General features: G+C 37.7%; 1 protein-coding gene across 2 annotated transcripts in view; it reads right to left on the reverse strand.

The window, feature by feature from the left end:
* Positions 1-24,813, reverse strand: part of CTNNA3 (catenin alpha 3) — a 467,065-nt gene that overhangs the window by 430,346 nt on the left and 11,906 nt on the right. For both annotated transcript variants that reach the window (XM_031053362.2, XM_031053363.2), the window contains exons 3-4: positions 22,358-22,524; positions 11,457-11,576 (exon numbers count right to left, since the gene is read on the reverse strand). In XM_031053362.2, the coding sequence (XP_030909222.2) occupies positions 11,457-11,576; positions 22,358-22,524 (287 nt within the window). The remainder of the gene's footprint in view (positions 1-11,456; positions 11,577-22,357; positions 22,525-24,813) is intronic.

The raw sequence follows: 24,813 nt of genomic DNA on the forward strand, positions 1-24,813 counted from the left end.
CTGTCAGGGATGGAGCATTCACAACCTCCCTGGGCAACCCATTCCAGTACCTCACCACCCTAACAGTAAAGAGTTTCTTCCTTATATCCAATCTAAACCTCTGCTGTTTAAGTTTCAACCCATTACCCCTTCCTATCATCTCATGCACTGTATGCCCAGAGAAGCAAGCTGCATCTCTGCAACAAGATCAGTGCAATTTTGTATCTGCAACGAAACAGTACTTCAATTACCCCCATGTTCTGAACTAAGCAGGAGCTTGTAGCCACTGCACTGTCTTGTCTCATTTCTCCAGGAAAGGTAGTATCTCTCCATCTACAGAAACTGCCTAGAAACCCCATGCAGTATCCCAGAATGCAGACCCACACTGACTGCCCAGGAATTTTCAGATAAACTTGGACTGCCATGACTATTATCAAAAGAAAACAAACCCAGGCAACTTCAAGAAAAGATAGTGCAATTCTTTGTGGTTCTATAAAACATTAGATCATGCTGAAACAATTTAAATGTGTTGATTTGCAAAGTCCACAGCAAAAGATGCCTGTTTGATATTGGCATTTGGAGGTATGAAAGTGTACTTTTGATAACTCTAAGGTAAAAGAATGGAATTTCTCTAAAAGAATGGCTGAATTCCACCAAAATTATTACTTCAGTGATGTTAGATTTTTACAGCTAATGGGCTGGTGTACCAAGAATTTTGGCTTTAGCTGGTTTTAATAGATTAAAATCCAATTTTAAAAAAATATCTTCTGTTTAAACTAATTAAAACTTTGGATCACTAGACATAATATTAATACAGCCACACATTGATTTCTCCTGTATTTGTTCATCAGAAATGCTGGTGACCACTTGTATTTCTAAAATTATCCCATGAATTTCAAGACTTTTCCCATTTTGCAGTGGACCAGAAATGAAGCAATGGACCAGAAACTGAAAAACCTTTGCCAAGAGAAAAGACACATTACCCAGAATTACAAATATCAAACTCACTAGACCGTGTTGGTATAAGCCTCACAAATCAAATAGAACAGGAACTTTAATCTGAATTTGGAGCAAATACTGGTTTTGGATAGAAGTCAGTCAGTCTGTCTGTCTCATGCTCTTAAAAACAAGAAAAAAAAACAAACAAAAATATTTTGGGGGTGTATACATATATATATATAGGGTATATACATATACACCCAAATGTAACTTTTTAATTAAAAAAAAATCCAACCAATTCCAGCAGTTACCTGTACCAGAAATGTCACAGCTAATGACTGCCATTTCAGAGAGTCTGGGCTTTGTAGCACAAAATTATTCCTTCATGCATTTTAATACAGATTCATTATTTCATCTTTACTCGCTGCTAAATCATACAATCTACTTTAGAGCACTCTATCTGTTCCACCCACAGTTATTCCTCCATATCAGATGCTCTTTATTTCTGTCTTCCTTGCAAGTGTGAGCAACTCAAATTATTAGGCCAGAAAAGTTATCATTGAAACAAGGGCAAGTAGTCACTTTGTCAAACCATTCTCTTATCCTAGATTCCCAATATATGCACCTAAATCTAAACCTAGTTAATGTCATTACATCTTCAGTAGCTTAGATAATACATTTTGCTTTTAAAATCTTAATTATTAAGATAGAAAGCCTGATCTTACAGTCCCTGCTCAAGAAAATCCAATACCACCTTAAAGTTAGAAATAGGTTTGCCTTGGGAAAGGCTGAAGGAATAAGACTCACAGGCTTAATCAAATTAATTCTAAATCACTTTGCTTCTTCTTCAAGCACTGGATGTTTCTGCTTTGAATCTCTGCATCATCCTATATTTGCACTGTATTTTCTTGATATAAACCAAAGATTTATAACTTATAATAAAGTGCAAATTCTGGCTTGTGTGGGAGTGGTTTTTCTGACCACTTTTCCACAATTAAAATTCTACTCTGCTACACAATATCCTGCTTTATTCATCATTTTGTCTAATCCACTTTATGCTTACTGATGTTGCAGGCAATTTTAACAGCCTTATTCTGAACCACTGGTGGGTACAAATTAAGATGTAGTAAGAAGATTCAGCAAGGACACACCTGCTTGTAGGGCAGATTGTATCTGAAAGAAATTATCTGCTTTCCCACATCTTTGATTAGGGCTAAATAGTTAAAACATACACTGCTGTGGATTATACCTGAAGACCAATTAAAAGCTACTATTATTTCAAAAGAGGGTACACTATCTACAAAATGACATTTTTTATTACTAGTACATAACCACCAGTGAAGTGATGCTGGTGAACAGGAGCAGCAGAGTGAAATTAAAGGTGTCCACCTTAACCGTCACCTGGAACTGGTTCATCACTGAAAATCCAGCTCTCCCTTTTCACCATACTTCCTGCCCTCCACCTTACTCCTTACTTACTCATTTGTGTCTAGAGCAGTAGATCTGAGGTCTCTTAAAACTGCACTCTGCAAGGTCCTGGCTAGGGAGCAGCCAATCCTTTTGGTCAACATCTGCAAATAAATGGGAGGCAGCAAGGAGAAACTAGCGTTGCCACTAACCCTAGCACTGAGGGATTGTGGGACAGGAATCATTAGGATAACATAGGTTATTATCAGGTGAGGGTAATAAATCACTGTGTTTTAAAGGTGGCCAGTGGGAGCTCAGCATGCAGCACAGATTCATCTAGCATCAATATGAGACAGAGTAATACTACTTAACTCTGCTTTATCAGTGATGTGAAATGTTAAAATACACTTGACAAATACTTTGCACTCTTCTTCTTTCTTTAATAAACTCTCCTGAGAAATCTAAAACTATTAAGCCCAAAAGATTTCTTCCTTTCAGGTCTTACCTCATTCCTGCTCTATAAAAACCAGTTTTATTGGCTCCTTGAGAGGACATTGCCACCTAACAGAATACTGTAACTGCCATACTAACAGTTATTGATGCATCAGTAAGTACCATTCTCTTTAGACTCTGACCCCACTTATATTGCACAAAGAGGGGAAAAGAAAAAAAAAACATAAAAAAGGAAAAAAACCCACAAACCAAACAAAACAAAAGAAAAAACAAACAACTGTTTCTAGTCTCCTCAAAGACTAGTGTTCTAACCAAATACTACTGAAATAAAATACCTACACATCACAACTCACATAGGACACATACACAATACCATACCAAATGTTCAGGTACAAAATCACTGGTGTTTGCAAGTCCCCCACGTCACGCACTCAAAATTCTTTATCACCTTTTTCAGTCATGCCCTTTTAGTGTTATTTAGTTGTTACTGTAATATAATTCCTAGCTGAAGATTCATTTCCTTCCCACTGTTACACTCAATTTTGTATTGTTTGTTTAGTTTTATGTTACCTGGGTGTTCCATGGTTAAACTTGGGAGCCAAGGATGAGGCATCATCTGTCCTGTCCTTTGTTCCCCAGACACTGTATACACATTTATCAGAGACAAGACTAGACTGGAATCTTTTCCCCAAATCAAGGACACTTTGGGTGCAGGTAAATGGTAACTCAGTTTCATATAAACACTAACAAACTGAGCTTTGAAAGAGTGGGAAGTCTTTTTAGCCTTCTGCTCAAGTCCCAAGCTCCCTACAAGTTACCTGTTTTCTCAAGAAAGTGAGAAGCGGGTTTAAATAAACCCCTCATAGCTATCTTAACCTCTTTACAGCACCACTGGTTTTATTTCTGTTTCTGAACTTCCTTTTTTTAATTTCCTTTCTAGTATCAAAATTTAAGAGCTTTTTGGCACAGGCATGTCAGATAATAGCTCGACTCTTCATATCTTGGATTCTAACTGTTTTACATACTAACTACTTATACCCTCCACAGACTATATGAAAGAGGGAAAGAGATTATTTCTCATAATTCTCATTGTGGATTCAAGATAAACCAGAATTCTGTTCATTAACCCCAAATTCTGAAACATTTACAATAGCTCACATAAGAATATTTCAAAGACATGCAAAACAGTTATGCTTTTACCTTCATGACTGGACTTCCAGCAAGATTTGAGTGACTACTTTTACATTTGGAAGAGAAAAATATACCTCCCTGTTTTAATTTCTTCCATTTATCACAGCTGTGGAAAAATTGCAAATGGCTCCTCTTTGAATTCTGGATACACGTTTATTGATCCAAAACAGGAGTCCTACCCACTCCTGAGTTTGTCAGTTTTCCATAGTTTCAAAAGTTTCAATACCTTTTTAAAATCAGAGTACTCCTCTGCAGTGATGCTTTCAATTACTTACTAAAAATCTACTTCTTGTTATCCCCTCATCACATTGACTAACATCAGGCTGGATTCTGAAGCCACCAGCATCAGGTACCTTTGGTGTTAACCACAGAACAGCTATCAGGCACTTAGATGCAAATGTGACCAACTATTCAACTATAATTCCTGGTTTCCACCTAAGATTTCTTGTCTATTTTACATAATTCTGATGCTCAGATTTTTGCAATTAAAAGCTGTATCTATGAGAAGACCAGAAAAACCTCCCTTCTACTCTTTGTGCAGCTGCAGTGAGCACACCAGGTCCCTACATCACGAACTATACACACAAAAAAAAAAACATACACAGAAGCTGCTGGACTTGTTTTTTTTTAAATAAATTCTCTACCATGTCTCATTTTATTTTCCTTATTATTTGACTACACACATGGAGATACAAACTGCTTGCAGCTTAAACTCATGAAGACTAGCATTAGAGAAAAATCCAACTGAAGACCTTAGCTATAAAACTATGGTGCACGCAGTGGCAAAGTTGATGGGGGACGCAAAAGTCTGTTACCCCACTACTCAGAATAGATACTAAAAATTGTAAACAGGGGCATATCAGCACTTCTAGCAGAGCAGGGGAAAGAAAAACCTGTTCATCCCTGTGACACACAAAAGCAATGGCTACATTACAGAGTTACAATCACAGAACTAACAAGACAGGTGGCTGGAAACAGGTTTGTCACAACCTTTTAGCTACTGAGACTGATTTATTGTTTGCTTTTAATGAATGCATAAATCAATTATTTTAATTATACAACAACATAATAGATGTTCTTATGTCAAGAGGAGATAATAAGCTAAAATACTGGAAATACAACCTATGCTCTCATTTCATAATTTATATAGCATGGCTAAATATTAAAGAAGGAAAGAAAGAAGGCATCTTCACAAAAGTCTATGGGAATCAGATGCCTACATGTCCATACTCTGAAGTGCTATGCTTGTTTAAATATTCCTGAACAAGAACCCAACACATCCAACCCTTCAGAAGACCAGAGTTTCAGTGGTAAACACAAAAGTAAAAAAACTCACCCATTTATTAATCCAGGATGGCAATTCAAAAGATATAATTTAGGTTTATTCTCAAATACACAACCAAAATACACTGTCATTTTTAAGTCTAGGGGGAAAAAAAATTCTAATTCAAATTCATTGGATAGTATAAGCCTTAAAAAACTTTTATGCCCTTTGATTTGCATCTCACTTGCTGCACATCTTTTAGAAAGGCATGGATTATGGATATAAAGGCTACAAGCAATGATTAATGTACTTTAGTTCTTAACTAAGCAATCTCAGCAGTTTATTCTCAAAAAACTCTTCATGTGCTTTCTGGTTTTAACTTTTCAGATTTCATCCACTGGATCTTGTCACACTTCTAGGTACTAGAAAAGAGATTTAGTTAAAGTGCCTTTATTTGTGGTATTTCCATGCCATAACCTTCTCCAGACAAGCTACCGATGACAACGTTCCTCAAGTTTTCCATAGAATCATAGAATAGTTAGGGTTGGAAAGGACCTTAACATCATCTAGTTCCAACCCCCCACCATGGGCAGGGACACCTCACACAAACCATAGCACCCAAGGCTTCATCCAACCTGGCCTTGAACACTGTCAGGGATGGAGCATTCACAACCTCCCTGGGCAACCCATTCCAGTACCTCACCACCCTAACAGTAAAGAATTTCTTCTTTATATCCAGTCTAAACCTCTGCTGTTTAAGTTTCAACTCGTTACCCCTTGTCCTATCGTACAGTCCCTAATGAAGAGTCCTTCACCAGCATCCCTGTTATAATGGTTGTTTTCTTGACAACAAATAATTCATCTCTACCCTGAACTCCCTTCAAATTTCAGCATACTTTTTAAACTGCTTGTCACACACACACAAAAAGAAAAACCAAAAACCACCAGTTGATAGGCAACAGTCTCTTTTGAAAACGCGTCTCCAGCTTCTGGAGTAGAACGCTTTTGTGAACAAATCTCATGCTGTACTGGTTTTGGCTGGGATGGGATTAGTTTTCTTCACAGTGGGTATTATGGGGCTATGTTTTGAATTTGTGCTGGAAACAGTGTTAATAATTCAGGGATCTTTTTATTACTGCTCAGCAGTGCTTACACAGAGCAAAGGCCTTTTCTGTTTCCTCTCCCAGCCCATTAGGAAGAAGGCTGGAGGTGCACAACAGCTGACCTTAACTGACCAAAGGGATGTCCCATACTATGTAACTTCATGCTTAGCATATAAAGCTGGGGGGAAATCAAGGAAGGGAATAACATTCAGAGTTATGATGTTTCATCTTCCCAACTATTATGCCTGACAGAGCCCTGGTTTGTTGGAGATGGCTGAACACCTGTCTTCTGATGGGCAGTAGTGAATGAATTCTTTGTTTTGCTTTGTTTGCATGCATGGCTTTTGCTTTACTTATTAAACTGTCTTTATCTCAACCCACAAGTTTTTTCACTTTTACTCTTCCAAAGCTCTCCCCCATTCCACCAGAGGGGAGTGACCAAGAAGCTGTGTGGTATGTAGCTGCCAGCTGGGTTAAATTACAACACAGGCTCAACACAATGTCATTTAAAAAGCAAAGTGAACAATCAAAGTTAGAGAATAAAAATGCACTTATTCCATTTAACAAAGAGAAATACTATTGGACCATAGAAACAAGTCTTAATTCCAAAATTAAGACTTTGAAAATGTAAATTTGACCTGTATGATCATGAAGGCAACTGCAATACTGATAATATGGACTGCTCTGAAGTAAAACAGGTTAAGGGCTCTGCTTCATCTCCTGGAAGCATCATTTCCCATAAACCAAGTCAATTACTGTGTGCCCCGTAAGTGTCTTTGATAGATCCCTCAACTCCTTCAGTTTCTAAAGCAACTTCTCAAATAATTTCTAGATACAATAATTATCAGGAAGCAATCCTAAAAACATTTTTAAATGGAATAACCAAAATGTTTTCACATAGATTCAGTCCTTTAACACACAATTACCTTGAGGGCAAACAATCAAAATCAAATTAGTAAACCTTAAATTAACATACCTTTACAGTAGGATACTGCTTTTGTGTGTGTTCACATACTAAAGTTCTGTTGTCAACTGTTAGATTACCACACTGCTGGAGACTTCTAGGCAAAACCTAGGTATCTTCACATTACAGCCAGTACTGCTACAAGCATCCTAAAAGCACTGTTAACAACAAGTTAAAACTAAGAACAGCAGTTTTTCACTTTGACATGTGCTAAATACCACTGAATATGGTTATAATTCCATTTTTATTGTAGCCATGCCCAACACTCCTGAAATGACTTTACAGTAAGATCATCACAATGAATGGCCTTAAACCAGTACTGTTCCAGCTGAACATATATATATGGATATATATATATATGGACAACTTTCCTTCAATAGGAATAGTGTCCTATATAATAAAAATGGATGTGTACACCTGCTACAGAATCCCAAGAGTGCTGGGATAGATAGATCACTGAGTTTCCTCTTATCCCAAGGTGCTTTACCATTTTGTCCTATACAATTTCACCCCTAAATATTCATTTTGAAGTGTTCATATTTAGGTTAATACTAAATAATGTTCAATGTAAAGCTTACTTAACATTTATCAACATTTGCAAGGGATCGGCCTACATTCCACTATTGAGTATAAATGTTTTAGTTCTATTTTATCTTCATCTGGCCCAAGTTAAACATACTTTGAACTAAGCTGGCTAATAAGCCATTTCTCTCAGAAAAGTATGGGAAGTCTGTCAAGATGGAAATGTATGTTCCATTAACCAAGAGTAAGAAGGAAAGCTCTGACATGCAGCAATATATTTGAGAACAGATTTGAATATGGTGGGAGTTCACAGACAGCAACAGTAACATGCAGATGTAATTCAATACATCATATTTTATTTGCGACACAGAACGGTAAAGAGCATCACTCAGGCTTCTTGACCATAACAACCGATGTCATCCACACAGTTCATAGAATCATAGAATAGTCAGGGTTGGAAAGGAACTTAAGATCATCTAGTTCCAACCCCATTGCCATTGCCAGGGACACCACACACTAAACCATGTTGCCCCAGGCTCTGTCCAGCCTGGCCTTGACCACTGCCAGGGATGGAGCATTCACAAAGATCAGGGGACTGGAGCACCTCCCATATGAAGACAGGCTGACAAAGTTGGGTTTGTTCAGCCTGGAGAAGAGAAAGCTACATGAAAACGTCATAGCAGCCTTCCAGTATCTGAAGGGGGCCTGCAGGGATGCTGGTGAGGGACTCTTCATTAGGGACTGTAGTGATAGGACAAGGGGTAATGGGTTGAAACTTAAAAAGCAGAGGTTTAGACTGGATATAAGGAAGAAATTCTTTACTGTTAGGGTGGTGAGGCACTGGAATGGGTTGCCCAGGGAGGTTGTGAATGCTCCATCCCTGGCAGTGTTCAAGGCCAGGTTGGATGAAGCCTTGGGTGATATGGTTTAGTGTGAGGTGTCCCTGCCCATGGCAGGGGGGTTGGAACTAGATGATCTTAAGGTCCTTTCTAACCCTAACTATTCTATGATTCCTCAGGCAACCCATTCCAGTGCCTCAATACTCTCACAGTAGAGAACTTCTTTCTTGTATCTAACCTGAACTTCCCCTGTTTAAGTTTGAACCCATTACCCCTTGCCCTATCACTACAGTCCCTAATGAAGAGTCCCTCCTCAGCATCCTTGTAGCCCCCCTTCTTCACAACATTTTGAAGTCTCCAACTCCAAAAACTTCCCATCTTCCTCCTTTGTACCAAAGAATTTAGCCACCCGGACAAGTTCCATGCCAGCTTATACATACACTCAGCCTATTTGCAAAATTAGAATCTGAAAGCTCTGTGAGGTTTGACCAAAATATGCTAACAGCTTTGGGGGTTTTTATAAGGAAAGACAGAACTAAATTCTTGACCTTGCTGCACATTCTAAAGGGACATTTCTGGTGACAATCTGCTGGCTATCTAAAAACTCAAGACCCTCTGCCCCATTCTGAAAACTGCCAGTTAAAAATTACTTAATATGAACCATCATCCCAAACATGCTTGTCTCTTGTATACTTCTACCACTTACAGAACTTTGGTCCATATTTATATATCAGTTACGTGGGCATTTTAAACTTCCTTTAAAAAGCACAGTTTTAATTTCCAAACTGTCCTGTAAACTTCATCACTGAATAATCACATTGTTATATTGCACTTTGTATCTCTTGTCTAAAAAATATGGACAGAAGCAGATACCCATATTTCATACAAAAGCAGTATTTACTATATAAAATAGTAGTTTTGACTACATAAAACACTTTACCATGAATGGATTCACATTAATATCGTATACAATTGTCTGTCTCCAAAGAGGTGGGTATGATTCAACATTTTGCCAGTGGGGCTATGAATACACCCTTAATCTATTAAGAGATCATATAGGTCATTATCAATTAAATGCACCCACTCCACAAACTCATATACAAATGTCACAGACTCAAGACAGCTTCAGCCTCAATCCAGGTCTGTGATTTTTACATAGTAAACCAAATCTTAACCTTTTCACAGAAAAAACACTTTCTTTTCAAGGGACAACACAATTTAAAGCATCCTTTATAATAAATAGATATGGCAGCTTTTCAAATCCCTTGCTGCAGATTCTACACCAAGCTCTATTGAGATTAAAGTCTCAGTATCAAAACCAGCTAAAATACTACTCAAGAAAAGCAGGAAGTGATATTACACTTAATACATCTTTAGTGCCTCCAAATGCAAAAGCTTCTGACAGCACAGTTAAATAGCAGAAACAGCATGGGGAGCTATATGCATGCCTGACATTAAATAAGGATGTTCAGATCCTCCAAATGGCTTGAAAGTGCAAAGTACTGAAATGGGAAGAGTAGTGAAGATGTAACAACAGCAAAAAAGATGCCTTGCTCAAGATGAAATGAAGTATGTTATTGAAGCATATTCAGAGTCTGCTAGAAAAACAGATATATATCACTTTATATAACATGGAATTTTGCAGAGTTCTAAGTGGGAAGTCAGACTAGAGAAAACTAGCCCAAATAAAGTGCAATGATAGCCTAAGAAGTAATTACAGAATTCACACTTCCCTGGTTTAGAAACATTCTCCAAGCCCTTTCAGATGTGACATTATTATGTTTGACACACTTATGAGACCAGATAACATAAACACACATTAGTTGCCTGTTAAAAACATTGTCTTCTGGTTGCTGGCAACACCATGTCAAAGGGCACAAAGAACTATGCTTAGAGCTACCAGAGTTAACATCTCCCACCACAATGAAACTCACCCAAGCCAATTGTTTCCTGACCTGCCTACCTCAATAATCAAATATTCATGTGTTCAGATACCATCTGTCCCTGAGACGTTTCCTAAGTTTTAACTGTCTAATCAATTACCTGATATATACTTTGAACTGCTTCCAAGCAAAAGACATGTTTGACAACACTGACACCAAGCGACAGAACTCAGAAAAATAAAAACCAAAACAACTCCCACATAGAAATGTTCAGAGTATTTCATCAATATTCTCTGAAAGAGGCAAGGTGTCTTTTTACCATGAACACAAAGTGAAGACCTATTATGAAAGCTAACTTTTTCAAAGAAGCCACACGTAGGTGATAGAAAATATGTCCAACATTAAATATATGTTAATTCTATTTCACCTTGACCTTTCAAGCACAAGTAAAGACCACATACACTTGAGTTTATGCAATCTAGCCTCAAATTCATTTCTAAAGAAGAAAAAATCAGTGGTTTGCATACATGGTTAATATTTGATTCCATTAACTTGCAAGGACTTAGTTCAAGTAAAAAAAAAAAAATCTGAACAGTACTCTCATGCCCTTTAATTGGAAAAAAAAAAAACAAACCAAAACCAAACAAAAAAAGACCACCATGTTAATTCAAAGCTTAACAGTCTGCCAAGTCTCACTTAGTTGCTTTACCTCTCTGCTGACAAATCAAAAAAATGCAGTTCAACATCATATGCATTAAACAGAACTGTCACCCCTCCTACTAGCTTACCTGATGACATTACACTAACCATAAACCCTACCAACAGAACAACTCTACAAACACATCAGTTTTCCCACCCACCATGTTTATGTACAGTATTCTATGTCTTTCTACCTAGCTTCCATGTTCTTACCTGCTGACGCTTGTGTGCCAAATAATCAAGATTTTCCAGATCTTTTCGAAACTTCTGGTAGATTTTCTGTAGATCAGATCTACTGGATACATTTCTTAAAGATTCAAATGTTCTTTGAAACTGTGATGGTAAAAATAAATAAATAAATAAATAAATCACACAGTTGTTGCATTTTCTGCTCCATTAGGATTTTATTCTTCTAAATACTCATGTTACAGAGCTGTGTCACCTCTTGGGTGTACTACCTTCCAGACATTCTTACAATTCTGTTTTGAAATCAATCCCAAATTCAAAGCATACTACAAATGCCCTGTTTAATTAAATTAAATCTTCTAATTTGATAGCTCAGACTTGCATAAGACAAAATACTAGCCATCAACACAGTCTCTAAATGCTAGTTCTTTTTCTATGCCATGTTACAGGATAAAAATAAAAAAAAAATACAAGCTTTTTTTTAAAAAAAATTAACTAATAAAAAGCACATACAACTTTATAGAGGCCATGAACTCCTCATTCTATCATGCACAACAGTAGATCTTACATATAACAGGGTACTCCTTGTCAAGTTAATTTGCTTTAGAATAATTTGCCAAATACTGACCTTGGGCAATGTGCTCACATTCTGTATGAAAGCTGTGACATTAATTGTACTTCATTACAGATTTTACTTCTAAATTTAAAACTTCTTTTATGCATACACTATTATTAAAAATAGTACTGGTATTTTTCAAGAGATGAATACCACCAACCCAGCTTTAGGGATCTGTAACAGAAAAGCTAGGATTTGTGTGAAGGGAGAATGGGAGTTACAGCTTCTTTGCCACCTGCAGGAAATCATGAACCTTCTCTGACTTTCTCTGTTTTCCCATCTATAAATATTCTTCTTCACCTCGTAAGCATGTTGAAAGCTGCAAAGCTGTAAGTAGTTCAGGATTGTTACCACAGTGATTACCACCAGAAGCAAGTCTATAAATGTTTATTTACACTGATATAATCTTGAAGAACTACATGTCTTCTGAATCCATCCAAAATACTGCCTGAGCTTACCACAGTTACAGGCCCTGTAGATGACATACCTACTGTAAGCTTGCATATGGTACTGATGTCTAGGCAATGAGGCAAAAGACCAAAAGAAATGGACCACTTTCCAGTCAGTTCTGAAAACCAAATACTTCACTAGTAACTACAGTTCACATTTCTCTAATCCTACTGAACTGAGAAAATGAACCATAGAAGATTTTTTTTAAAAAAAAAAGAAAAAAACAAACAAACAAAAAAATACTTCACTCATCTTCAGTCCTTTTAAAAAGGTGACAAGATATCTGACCACTGCTCCACAGTGTGATGCATTCTGTGGGCATTTGACTGGACTGAGATCAAGTCCAAGCTGTACACAGTGTTGAGCAGCCACTATCCTCTTCGAGGATAACAACAGAGAGATACAACCTGGATCTTCAGGCAAGTTAGCACTTCCTGTTTGCCATGTTGCAGCCTTTATTTCAGTCTCACTGCTCTCATAACCAAGAAGGAAGTTAAGGCAGTGTTTATATCTCCTTGTAATTTACCTTACAACACCTCATTCAGCACCACTAGAGGTTAGCTGGACACTTTCTAGTTGCATTTAAAATGTGTGCTATCTGAAATTAAAAGAAAGCTTTCTCATGCCATTCACTTCATGGAATTTTGTAACAACATGGGTGGCAACATAAATGATAAAACAAAAATGCAAGACTCTGTTCTTTTCTGTTTGACTTCATTATCTTTCTTTTTTCATAGGGTCTGTTGTTTTCGTGTTTTTTCTGCTCAAGAGCTGCTATTAAAGCCCTGATTTGGAATGCTTGTTTTCACTGGTTCCCACTCCAGAACAGCCCTCTTAGGTGGAAGCAAATTATTTACAATATCTGCAAGCATGACCCAAGTACAGTTTAAGCTGACGAAAAGCTATCCATAGTGCTCTCCATGTATGTGTGGAAGAAACAACTGATAATATATCTGTACAAGTTTATCATATACCTTCAGCTCCAAATCATGACACGCATCTCCAGAAATTACCCCAAAGCTGCTGTCCTCCGTAATGGGGTGGAGTAATCCAAGATAAAGGTTTCCAATGATTCCCAAACTCACTAAGTGGACATAAGGTAGCCTTTTTTTGAGCTTGTTTTTTTGTTTTTTAATCATCAACACGTTAGACTACAGTACAGTTGTAGAAGCAGTAGTATCATCCAGCTAAGGATGTACTTAATACCATAGCTTCAACTCTTCCTTTGACAGGAACTCTACTAGAAAGCTCACCCACCTCCTTATGTTCTGAAGCAACTTAAACATTAATAAAGCATTTAGCTCTATGAAAAGAGATATAAGAACCAGCAAGTGAAGATGAGTAAATACAAAGCAAATGTGTAATTCTAAGGATAATATACTTCAGTAAAATAGATGAGTAATAGCCAGGACATTCACTTGGAAGAAATCTGTCTTTAAATGCAAGGAATATCCTTTTTTTCTCCCCAAAAGTAAATAAACAAGCAATTTTAAGAAAACATACACATGCTCTTTTCATTGTCATCAATATGAAAACATATAAGTATGCCTTAGGCGTACAAATTTTTTCAGAACACATTAAACTTAAAATCACAACTGGACCTTTGTGTGCCATTCTGCTATCAGCGTGAACACCATTTTGGGGTGAATAGCAAGACAGACACAAGGACATTAAGCTGCATTCATGAAAATTACAACATTCCTTTAGCAATTAACAAAAAAAAAAAGTAAAAATAAAAATCAACAACTATAAAACTAGAGCCAAGCACACAAGGTGGATAGCACACCAGATGCTATGTCCTGAACATGCACTGTCAAGACATTGCTGAACAAAGGTTGCATGCTTATCCAACTGGAAGCCAATACACAATGGATGTCAAACTAAGTGGAGTAACTCTCACAGTCCCATTTCAGCTACCTTGGAGCAACAAATACCATCAAAACTCTGAAAATGATGAACATCCCAGATATGGATGGATGAGTGTTATTAATATGGCCACTTCATAAACACGATGCCCCTGATTAGTATGGGAACCTCCTCTCAGATAATGATCTAATCAGTAAGTGTCCTGGATTCAGCTGTAGCAGTCATTTTTCTCCTTAGTAGATGGTACAGTGCTGTATTTTTTACTTTAGTCTGAGAACAGTGCTGATAACATACTGATGTTTTCAGCTGTTACTAAGTAATGTTTATTTCAATCAAGGTCTTTTCAGTCTCTCATGCTCTGCCAGTGAGGAGGGGCACAGGAAACCAGGAGGACGCAGAGACAGGACACCTGACCCAAACTAGCCAAAGGGGTATTCCATACCACAGCACGTCATGCCCAGTATATAAACCAGGGAAAGTTACCCAGAAGGCCCAGATCGCTGCTTGGGTCTGGCTGGGCGTCGTTTGGCTGCTGGTGAGCAATTGTGTTTTCTACCCTTGTTATTTCTCTTACCATTATTATTATTGGTGGTAACCCAACTTCAGCAATTTTTCATTAACTCTTTTTCTTAATTCATAATAAAAAGAAGGTCCCAGTCTGTCCATCCACCCCTACATGCACAGTTTTCACTCTCCCAGGCAGGGGTTTTGGAATGGCAACCTATTCCCTCTTGGTGTTTTCTCTCTCTCCCTTTTTTTTTCACTTTTTTTTCACTTGTTTTTCACTTGTTTTTTACCTTTGTTCTTCTCTAGAGTGTGGCAGATGGGGGTGATTTTCCTTCACTATTATAACCCATGACTCTTAAAAAGGCAGTGGCTGAGCAGTGAAGAGGAAGGCTGCATATTTATCTGGCCTGCCACTACTAAGGGTGAAGATCTGCTCCTACTATACTCCGAATTATGCAGACACTCTGGAAGAAATGGCAATGATCCTCTCTCAAATCTACCAAGTACACTTTGCTCATGGAGACCCTTGCAGAATACTCAGTAGGACAGGAAACAGTGAAAGACAAGGTACCTGCAACAAAAACAAAACTAGGAAATTTCTAAGAAGTAGAAATTCCCAAAAGAGCTGACCCATACCTAAGTCTTAGATGTGATAGCAAAGAACAGTTTTCAGTGCATGTAAAGACACTGAAGAGTATTGCTGACGTATCTGCCGAGAGGTACTGAACTAGAAATAAGACTGAAAGTGAGGCTCTACATTGCAAAGAAGCAAAGATTGGATTTGTTTGCAAACCTTTTCATTTGAGTGTGCTTTTAACCCAGCAATTATGTTTTTCTCTTGGAAATACAGCCACTATATTCCATTGGTTTTCTTGTGCTCTAGTAAAACAGGTTTGGGAGCCTTCATGCTTCATCACTTCAGAGAAATTCTGGAACAGTAGTACCTAAAGCTGGGCAGTTAGGGTCCCTTCAAAGCCATGTTTCCAACAGGCAAGAAAAGGATAATGCTCTTTATTTCAGTGATTCCCATGTTAAGATCAAAACCAGATATTATATAAACAGAAATGCAGTCACTGGGGAGTCTGTTCCTTTGGAATGCTTTGTTACAAGAGTCATTAAAAATATGACTGTTTCAAGAGAAGCCCTAGGGGTCGGTAAAGCTATGAGTCATTAGGGAGTTACAAAGCAGCAGTCAAGAGGCCACACTATACCAAGAACAGAAGTGGATCCAGGTTTCTATTGCACTCAAAATGGTATTAGCTTTGAAAAGCCCAAACATAATTCTTTGGAAGCTGCTTTTCTCTGTCATTTATGGCACATTACAGACTGCCACAGAATTTGCAAAGTTCAGTGATAAACATAGTAGCCCTGAATGCAAACAACTGTATTCCATGTACCACATACTGACCTCAGATTAGCATCAAGAACCCATTTCTGCTGGTTGATGAGAAAATAAGTATGGGTATGAACCAAAGGAGATGTCAAACCCTCTGCCAAAGACTCCTGTCATCTTCTTCATACTCATTTTCGGTGATCTCTCTCCATGGTAACAATCCATGCCCACCAAAAGAAAGGTGGGAAGAAATAGAACTTAATCTGGCTACTGCCATAAAAGACAATAAAAAATGTTTCTATAAATGCATTCAAAACAAAAAAAAAGAACTAAAGAGAATGTACATCCTTTTTTGGATGTGGCAGGAAACATAATGACAAAGGATGGGGAAAAGGCTGAGGTACTTAATGCATTCTTTGCCTCAGTTTTTAATAGTAAGACCAGTTGTTTTGGGGTACCCAGCCCCCCATAATCCAAGGGGTTAGTGACCCACTACACCACTTAAACACGCACAAGTCTATGAGGCTGGATGGGATTCACCCAAGGGTACTGTGGAAGCTAGCAAAAGTGCTCACTGAAGCACTTCTAATCAATCATTTCTCAGCAATCCTAGCTAACTGGGGAGGTCTCAGTTGACTGGAAGGTAGCTATTGTGATGCCCTTTTACAAGAAGGGCCAGAAGGAGGATCCAAGGAACTACAGGCCTGTCAATCTGACCTCGGTTCCAGGAAAGGTTATGGAGATTATCTTGAGTGCCATCACACGACATGTACAGGACACCAGGTGATCAGGCTCAGTCAGCATCGGTTTATGAAAGGCAGGTCCTGCTTGACCAACCTGATTTTCCATGACAAGATGACCTACTTATTGGATGAGGGAAAGGCTGTAGATATTGTCTGCCTAGACTTTACTAAAGCCTTTGACACTGTTTTCCACAGCATTCACCTGGGGAAACTGGCTGCTCATGGCCCAGAGTGGTGGCAAACAGAATTAACTCCATTTGGTGGGTGGGCACAAGTGGTATTCCCCACAGCTCAATGCTGGGGCCAGTTCTGTTTAATATCCTTATCAATGTTCTGGACAAGAGGATCAAGTGCACCCTCAGTAAGTTTGCAGAGGATAAGTTGGGCAGGAGCATCTATCTGCTTAAAGGTAGGAAGACTCTTAGAGGAATCTGCACAGGCTGGATCAATGGGCTGTGGCCAGTGGTATGAGGTCTAACAAGGCTCTGTGCCAGGTCCTACACTTAGGTCACAGCCCAAATCAAGACTACAGGCTTGAGGAAGAGTGGCCAGAAAGTTGCCCAGCAGAAAAGGACCTGGTGGCATTGGTCAACATCCAGCTGAGCATGAGCCAGGAGTGTATCCAGGTGGCCAAGAAGGCTAACAGCATCCTGGCTTGAACAAAAAATTGTGCAACTATGGAGGCAATTGTCCTCCTGTAGTTGGCACTGACGAGGCCACACCTGCAACACTGTGTTCAATTTTGGGCCCACTGCTGCAAGAGAAACACTGAGGTGCTGTAGTGTGTCAAAGGAAGGACAATGAAGCTGGTGAAAGTCTAGAGCACTAGTCCTGTGAGCAGCAGTTGAGGGAACTGGGGTTGTTCAGCCTGGACAAAAGGAGGATCAGGGAAGACGCTTTTGCTCTCTATAACTACCTGAAAGGAGACTGTAGTGAGATGAGTGTCAAGCTCTTCTCCCAAGTAACAAACAATAGGAGAAGCAGAAATGGCCTCAAGTTCCACTAGGAAAGGTTTAGATGGGACATTAGGAAAAATTTAATTACCAAAAGGGTGATCAGTGGAACAGGCTGCCCAGAGAAGTGGTAGAGTCACTATTGCTGGAGCTATTTAAAAGACATGTGGATGTGGTGCTCCAGGGACATGGTTTAGTGGTGGACTTGGCAGTGCTAGGTTTATGGTTGGACTCAACAATCTTAAAGGTCTTTTCCAAATTATTATGTGATTCTGATGATTTTCAGTTTCACAACATGACCCTGTGACCTCAGGGCAACCTATGTTCTTTTTTTACCCTTTTCCATTTTTTAATGTTTTACTGCATGATACCACACCACAAGACTAGTCAGAAAGTAATGCATGGAGCAAGTTAAATTCTAGTTTAAGCAGTCATTTATGCAAGTCAAACCAAATACCTAAACCTGAAGCGTAGGTAAGCCTGAGATGACTTACCTCTCTTTTTTTTTTTATGTCACTATACTGTTTTTCTCCTGCTCAAAACATTTTTAATGCTGATGAACACTGCAGGGAAGGGAAGAACAGACAGCACTATGCCCACAGGTCCCAAGTTCACAAGTTGCTGCTTATCTGCAGCAATTCTAATTTTTTTTCCTGGCAAGAATTTTAAGTAACTGTAAGCAAGCATTTTATAAAGATCACACTGTCTGAGGCGTTCATGAAAAATACTGAAGACTTAAACAGTAAATCTACAAGCATGACAAGAAAGGAAAAAAGGCAGATAAAACATGTTGGCTCAGCATGATCTGAAATAGTTTAGAGAAAGACAGACTGCTAATGTGCTTTTGAGTGAAATTCTCAGAATTTGTCACCTTCTTGCTGTTCTCTCCTGATCAATAAATTCCAGCAATTCCATTAGTCTGTTAATTCACTTAATTAAATAACATGGAGCATAACTAACCATAGTGAATGAGGCTGTTAATACAGGTCTGAAACACAGTGCAATAAATGCAATAGCCCTTTGACTGCATTTTTCACAACTCGTTTTTTTTATTAGATACTTCAATCTCTAAAATGAGTATGGAAACTCAGATACAGACAGCTATTTATTTAAACTCTTCTCCATTAAAAAAAAAAGAGTTGTTTCAAGAAGAAATACCCTTCTTATCAGTGTGATGTACTTTTTTCTTAGTCAACCCTAAAATGAGCTTCCTGTTTGCACCATGCCATCATGAACCAGCCAACATTCTCTTTACTTTATCAGTGAAATTTCAGAAAGATCTAACCTAATCTTCACAAAAGTATGGTTTTGGACATTTGGAGCTAAATTCCTGACAAGTTTATCTAATTCTTCCAAAGAGACTGACCTATTATTTGTAGTTCAAAACTTGCATTTCAGGTTTTTTGTAACAAAAAATGTTTGGTTTTTTCAGCATTTTACTCTTTTATATGAAGATTTTATTACACAGAAGTCAAAACCAGTCCAAAGTCCAAGTAAAATATACAGAAAACAACACTTACACACTATATAAACTGGAAGGGGTAGATGAGATTCCTCTTTTTCCCTAGATATACTTAGAATGGCAGATATCACAGGTTAACTCTAGACAAGACTTTATAGGACAGCTAAGTTATATTGTCACTGTTTCCTTTCTAGTTTTATTCACAGATTACAGAGGAAATTAAAGTTTAATGATCCAGACTACATTCTATCAGTACAAGTATGGCTTCAAATGTTTTGAATGTCAGTGCTGGAATTAACCAGCTTTCCTGAGTGAGCAAGACTAAAAACCTTCATCAGCCTCTGATAAATGGGTTTGAAAAATATATTAATAGATCATTCTCCATTAAATACTTCCGTATTGATTAAGAACTGACTAGTACTCTGCAGAGTTCTTTGATGATGCTGGACAGCTTTGTTTCATTTTATACATAAAACCAGAAAAAAAACATCCTTGGTTAGAATTTTCATTTCATTTATTCTACTATTACTTTTTTTTTCCATTTTAAAAATTAATTTTGGCTCAGTTCTTTAAATGTCTCCATTTTATTTTATGAGAATTATAGAGATTAGAGTTATAGAAATAAAGGGCAATGAAATTTCTCATCTCTTAAATAATTCATAAAGCTTTAACATCCATGTCTATGAAGAGAATAGGCTAGATGTATTAAACTTTAAGAACAGGTTCAAAGAAAAACTGCTCATGACTTTTAAAAAGAGTTGATCTTAAGTCATATGAACATGCAAACATTAAGACTATTAAAGCTGATACAGAAAAGACAAGGTCTATTTTCTATGCTGCATCCACTGTATGAATAGTCTTTTTGTCAGATCAATTCCACACTGAAGAAACGCTGAATTCCTAAGGGAGTTCTAAAGTATTATTACAGGTAAGGGCTTCAAAAACAGCAAATTTGAGACTCATTAAAGTACTTAATTGCATTTAAATCTGGCTCAGTTAGGCATGACCAAATGTTGTTATAAATTGAAGGATATTCAGGAGCATATGTTCAAAGCATTCTAAGTTGATTCCCTGATTAGATATCAATATAAAAAGATACCCATACCACTGATAGCCAGGGCAGACTCTAAATAAACATGAGAAGTGTACCACCTTCCTCTAGGGACTAGGATGAGCCTTTTTACATAGACATTTTGGAGAGTGTTATACCTCACTGATTTATTCTAAGAGTTAATTAAAGAATTCAGTTGTCATTCAGAAAACTAAATTAAAGTATGAAGAAGAACAAGAAACTTAATTGCGCTTTTTGTAGTGTTGGAGTTTTTCCTGCATATGCTTTTTATTCCTTTATGATTTTCAGCTACTGTTTATTTTCATTTTCAAATGGAAAACATTAAGTGAATTATACAGTTGTTTAGAAACACTGAAACTCTAGGAAGGAAAACTACCCATTTTATGTCTCTCATGTAAAACATACTGAGAACATTTTAGAATGGTGCATCTAGGATTACAAAAATGCATATGCAAAAATGTAAAAGGCTACCAATGAAAAAGATCATAATTTAATAAATTTTCCACAAATGGTGCAAAAGCAGTCCACTCCCCTTACAGCTTACAAATTTCACACATATGTAACAACACAGAAGTTTCTGCAAGTCAGAGCTCATTCACCTTGTACTGCATCCAACAATTGTCAACATTCGATATTACAAACGCAGCATTGTTTTATTATAAAACACTGTTAGTACTGCGAGTGGGAGCTAGATTTTCATTCCTCTGTCCTTACCAAACTGAACTTGCTTCAAAAGGGTCCCCTTTAAGTGAGCTGGTTGTCTTGGGGCATGAGGCATTATTAAGAGGTGGCACTGATTATTCACCTCTACCCTGAAACACTAAATCAGTCAATGGAACACATTACTGAAGATGATAAGAAGGGGAAAAAAAAAGGACAACAAAACAAAAATAAAACAATTTGTTGCTCTTCCCAGCAAAGAAGCCAGAGAAGAAACAACAATAAACACATTTCTGTGGTCAGATACATGATCATGTAATGCTTAAAAGGTTAAAATCACACTGTTCAAAAAAGGATGGAAGTTTGCTCACATGAGACACTATGGCTGACATTAAAGGAACCTGAACTTTTGTAGACAGGAAAGTATGCTGAAGTTGAACAACAGAAGTGTGGACATTTTGCCTAATTCAGTAATAGTGACAAAATCACTGGTTAGTTTTATATGAGAAAAGAAGAATGAAGCCATCCCTTCTGTATAAAGAGAGCCAGGTGGAAAAAAAAAGGTGATGCAAAACACAAACACTTATAATATGCTTCCAAAATACATTATTTCTTTGATTAAAAAAAAAAAAAAAAAAAAAAGTGGCTTTTAGATAATATTTTCTACTGCACTATTTTTAAGTCTTTGCCAGCATTAGGGCTTTCTAGTCTTCCATCTGCAGTGTACAAATATATAGTTGGAGTTGGGGGGGTGCTACAGGCCTCTCTCATACATCTTCCCCCTCTCCTTCTAGTTGATGTCTCCCACAAAATTACTTGAATACAGAGATAGATCCTTACCTACCCAGTTCTTTCCCTTGTAAATATCCACATAAAATTCCACCATCAAGATTCTCTACAAGTAAATTATTCCCTACTACTGCCACAAACATCAAGAAGGCTTCATGCATGAAAAGCTATATAGCAATACAAGTAATAAAATAGGAAATGAAATAAAATAAAAGGAATATAAAATATAACTGTATGGATAACCATCCGTTTCCCCAGATCAAATATGTTCAGTTAGAAGACTTTTTTTCTTTGGTATGCTCTACAAATCTCATCTAGAATCTATACTTCTACCAATTGCCAAAGTGTTATATGCATGAGATCTACAAACCCCAGACACAAAAAAAAAAAAATAAAAAAGAGTTTCAATGCAGAAAGAACAATGAACAGACACTTCTCTGGCTAAAGGGAGCCCAAGTTAAGTCAAATTCTACTCACCACAGTTAAATGTTCTAGTAAGTATGCCACATCAACCATGTCCGCCAGAACTAGAAGCCTTGTGACAGCTGTAAGCAGACATCGTGCTGCTTGGACAACAGCTTGCCTCTTAGGCAGATAGCAGGGATCACTGGTAAATGCCTCTGCTGATACCTTTAAGGCTTGACCTGCAAAATGAAGACATAAATTCCCTTAGACTGTATCACAACAGCGAGGTTGCCATGCCTTGAAATGAAGGTCAGTTATTACAGATCATGCAGAATGTTCCACATTTTGAATTATGTCCCTTTCCTGCTCTTCTGAATCATTTAATTCTGAAATAATTCCTTTGGCAATCACACTGTTGCTCTTAACTGTACACAATGAGGCCAGGAATGCTTTGTTAAACTTTTCCAGTCACTGCTTTTTATATTACTATGTACTTTGTGGACCTTGCTATTAAATAATTCCTGGTTACAGAAGGGAATAAAATTTTCTCATTATAAATATAAGTTGATGGAATGAAAATCTCATACACTTGAACATAGGACTGACATAAAATATGTGAAATCTATGCAGTGGAGCTAGTAATAGTGCCAGTAGACAACATCTGCAATGGACAGAAACACCTCTCCAGATGAGTACCCTTTTCAGTACTAGAAGTTTCAAATCACTGATTTGAGTCCAGTGAGAGAGTAAATCCTGCTAACATGCATACATATCTTTAGATGTAATACTGAAGGTGACTACTACAAATGTTAATAAATTAATAGCAATCTGGGAAGCTTTTGTATGATTTTAAATTACTAACTCTGGAATTTCCTTGTGCCTTAATAAGAGCATGTGAAATATAATGCATACATACTACCATAAATCCTTGCCCTTTTGTTTCTTTCATGTATAGAAGCAATTAGCAGTCAAAGAATAAAAAAAAAAAAAAAAAAAAAAAAAACAAACCTGAAATGAGAAGTTATAAACCTTAAGCAAAAAGACATAGGAAATTGCAAGATAACAACTTTGCAAAACTGAGCCACAGCTCCAAAGCAGCAACAAAGGCCAACATTTTCCCATGTGACTGACAACCATCTTGCCAGCATTACTGGGGTGATAAATACATTAACACTTTGCTCAGTCACTCAGTCTTAGCTGTCTACTGAATGCATTAGCCAATAACCAACTACTTTTTATTTTTTAAGTTCAGTAGCTCCTGCTACTGAACTTTGCTCTCTACTACTCTCTTTGCACACAATAAAAGGGGTCCAAACAAAACTGGCCGGTAGAGCAGCGCTACAGATTTGAAAGGAACTGGTTGGGAGTGGAAGAAGTTGAAGTACTCAGTTGTGAGAAGCCAGACAGGAGTGAATCGTGAGCCCAGAGAACTGCATGTGCCTTCGAAACCTCAAATAGTCCTAAATCCTGAAAATAGTATCATTTCAATGCTGGTATTTTCTGGGTACTTGAGCCGCAAATATGATTAAGGGAGTAGAGCACCTTCTATATGAGGAAAGGACAAAAGAGCTGAGGACTGTTCAGGGTGGAAAAGAGAAAGCTTGGAGGGATCTTATCAGTATATATAAATACCTGAAGGGAGGCTGCAGAGAAGACAGAGACAGACTGCTCTCAGTGGTACCCAGGACAGGGAAAGGGGCAATGCGCACAAACTGACACATGGGAGGTCATGGCTGAACATCAGAAATGTATTTTTCCACTCGTAAGAGTGACTTAGCAGTGGTACAGGCTGACTAGAAAGGTTGTGGAGTCTCCATCCTTGGTGATACTCAAAAGCTGACTGGACATGGTTCTGGGCAGACTGTTGGCCCTGCCTGAGATGGGCGATTGGACCAGATGACCTTCTGATACCCCTTTCAACCTCAGTGCTTCCGTGATTGAGTGTGAGCAAGGACAAGCCAGAAGGATATGAATATGACCAACCCCTTAGAAATAAGTTGGACATAAGCTGCGATGGCTGGATGAACAACTATAAAATCATGACCCTAAAACAAAGGTATGAAATGCAGGCTAGGCAGACAGGAATTATGAGTACAAGCAGTAGAAAATTACAGCTCCAACAACAACATGTTAGAGCTGTCTTAAAATTGAGTACACAGCATGACAGGTTGATGCAATTTTATCCATTTTATTGTAATTCTCATCAAGTGGATGTTCTTCCATAATTACATGTTACAAACAGTTAAACATGAAAAATTGCCCTTTTAGTGGCACACAAATAGGGAAGCAGAAAGATGGGAGGACTCATACTATTTCAATTATTTTAGCCATTCAAATGAGAAGTAATTCAAAGTACCAAAGTCAGGATATATCATAACTACATAATTACTGGAAGGCAGATACTTTCAAGATTCTATTCAGAACGCACAGATGGATGATTCCCAAAGTAAATGAAGTTACTATCATTAGCTGATCAGCTACTGACAGCTACCGCCACTGCCAAATGCCCACTAATTACACACGCACAT

This window comes from Melopsittacus undulatus, chromosome 4 (genome assembly GCF_012275295.1).
Source record: "Melopsittacus undulatus isolate bMelUnd1 chromosome 4, bMelUnd1.mat.Z, whole genome shotgun sequence".
Lineage (NCBI taxonomy): Eukaryota > Metazoa > Chordata > Aves > Psittaciformes > Psittaculidae > Melopsittacus > Melopsittacus undulatus.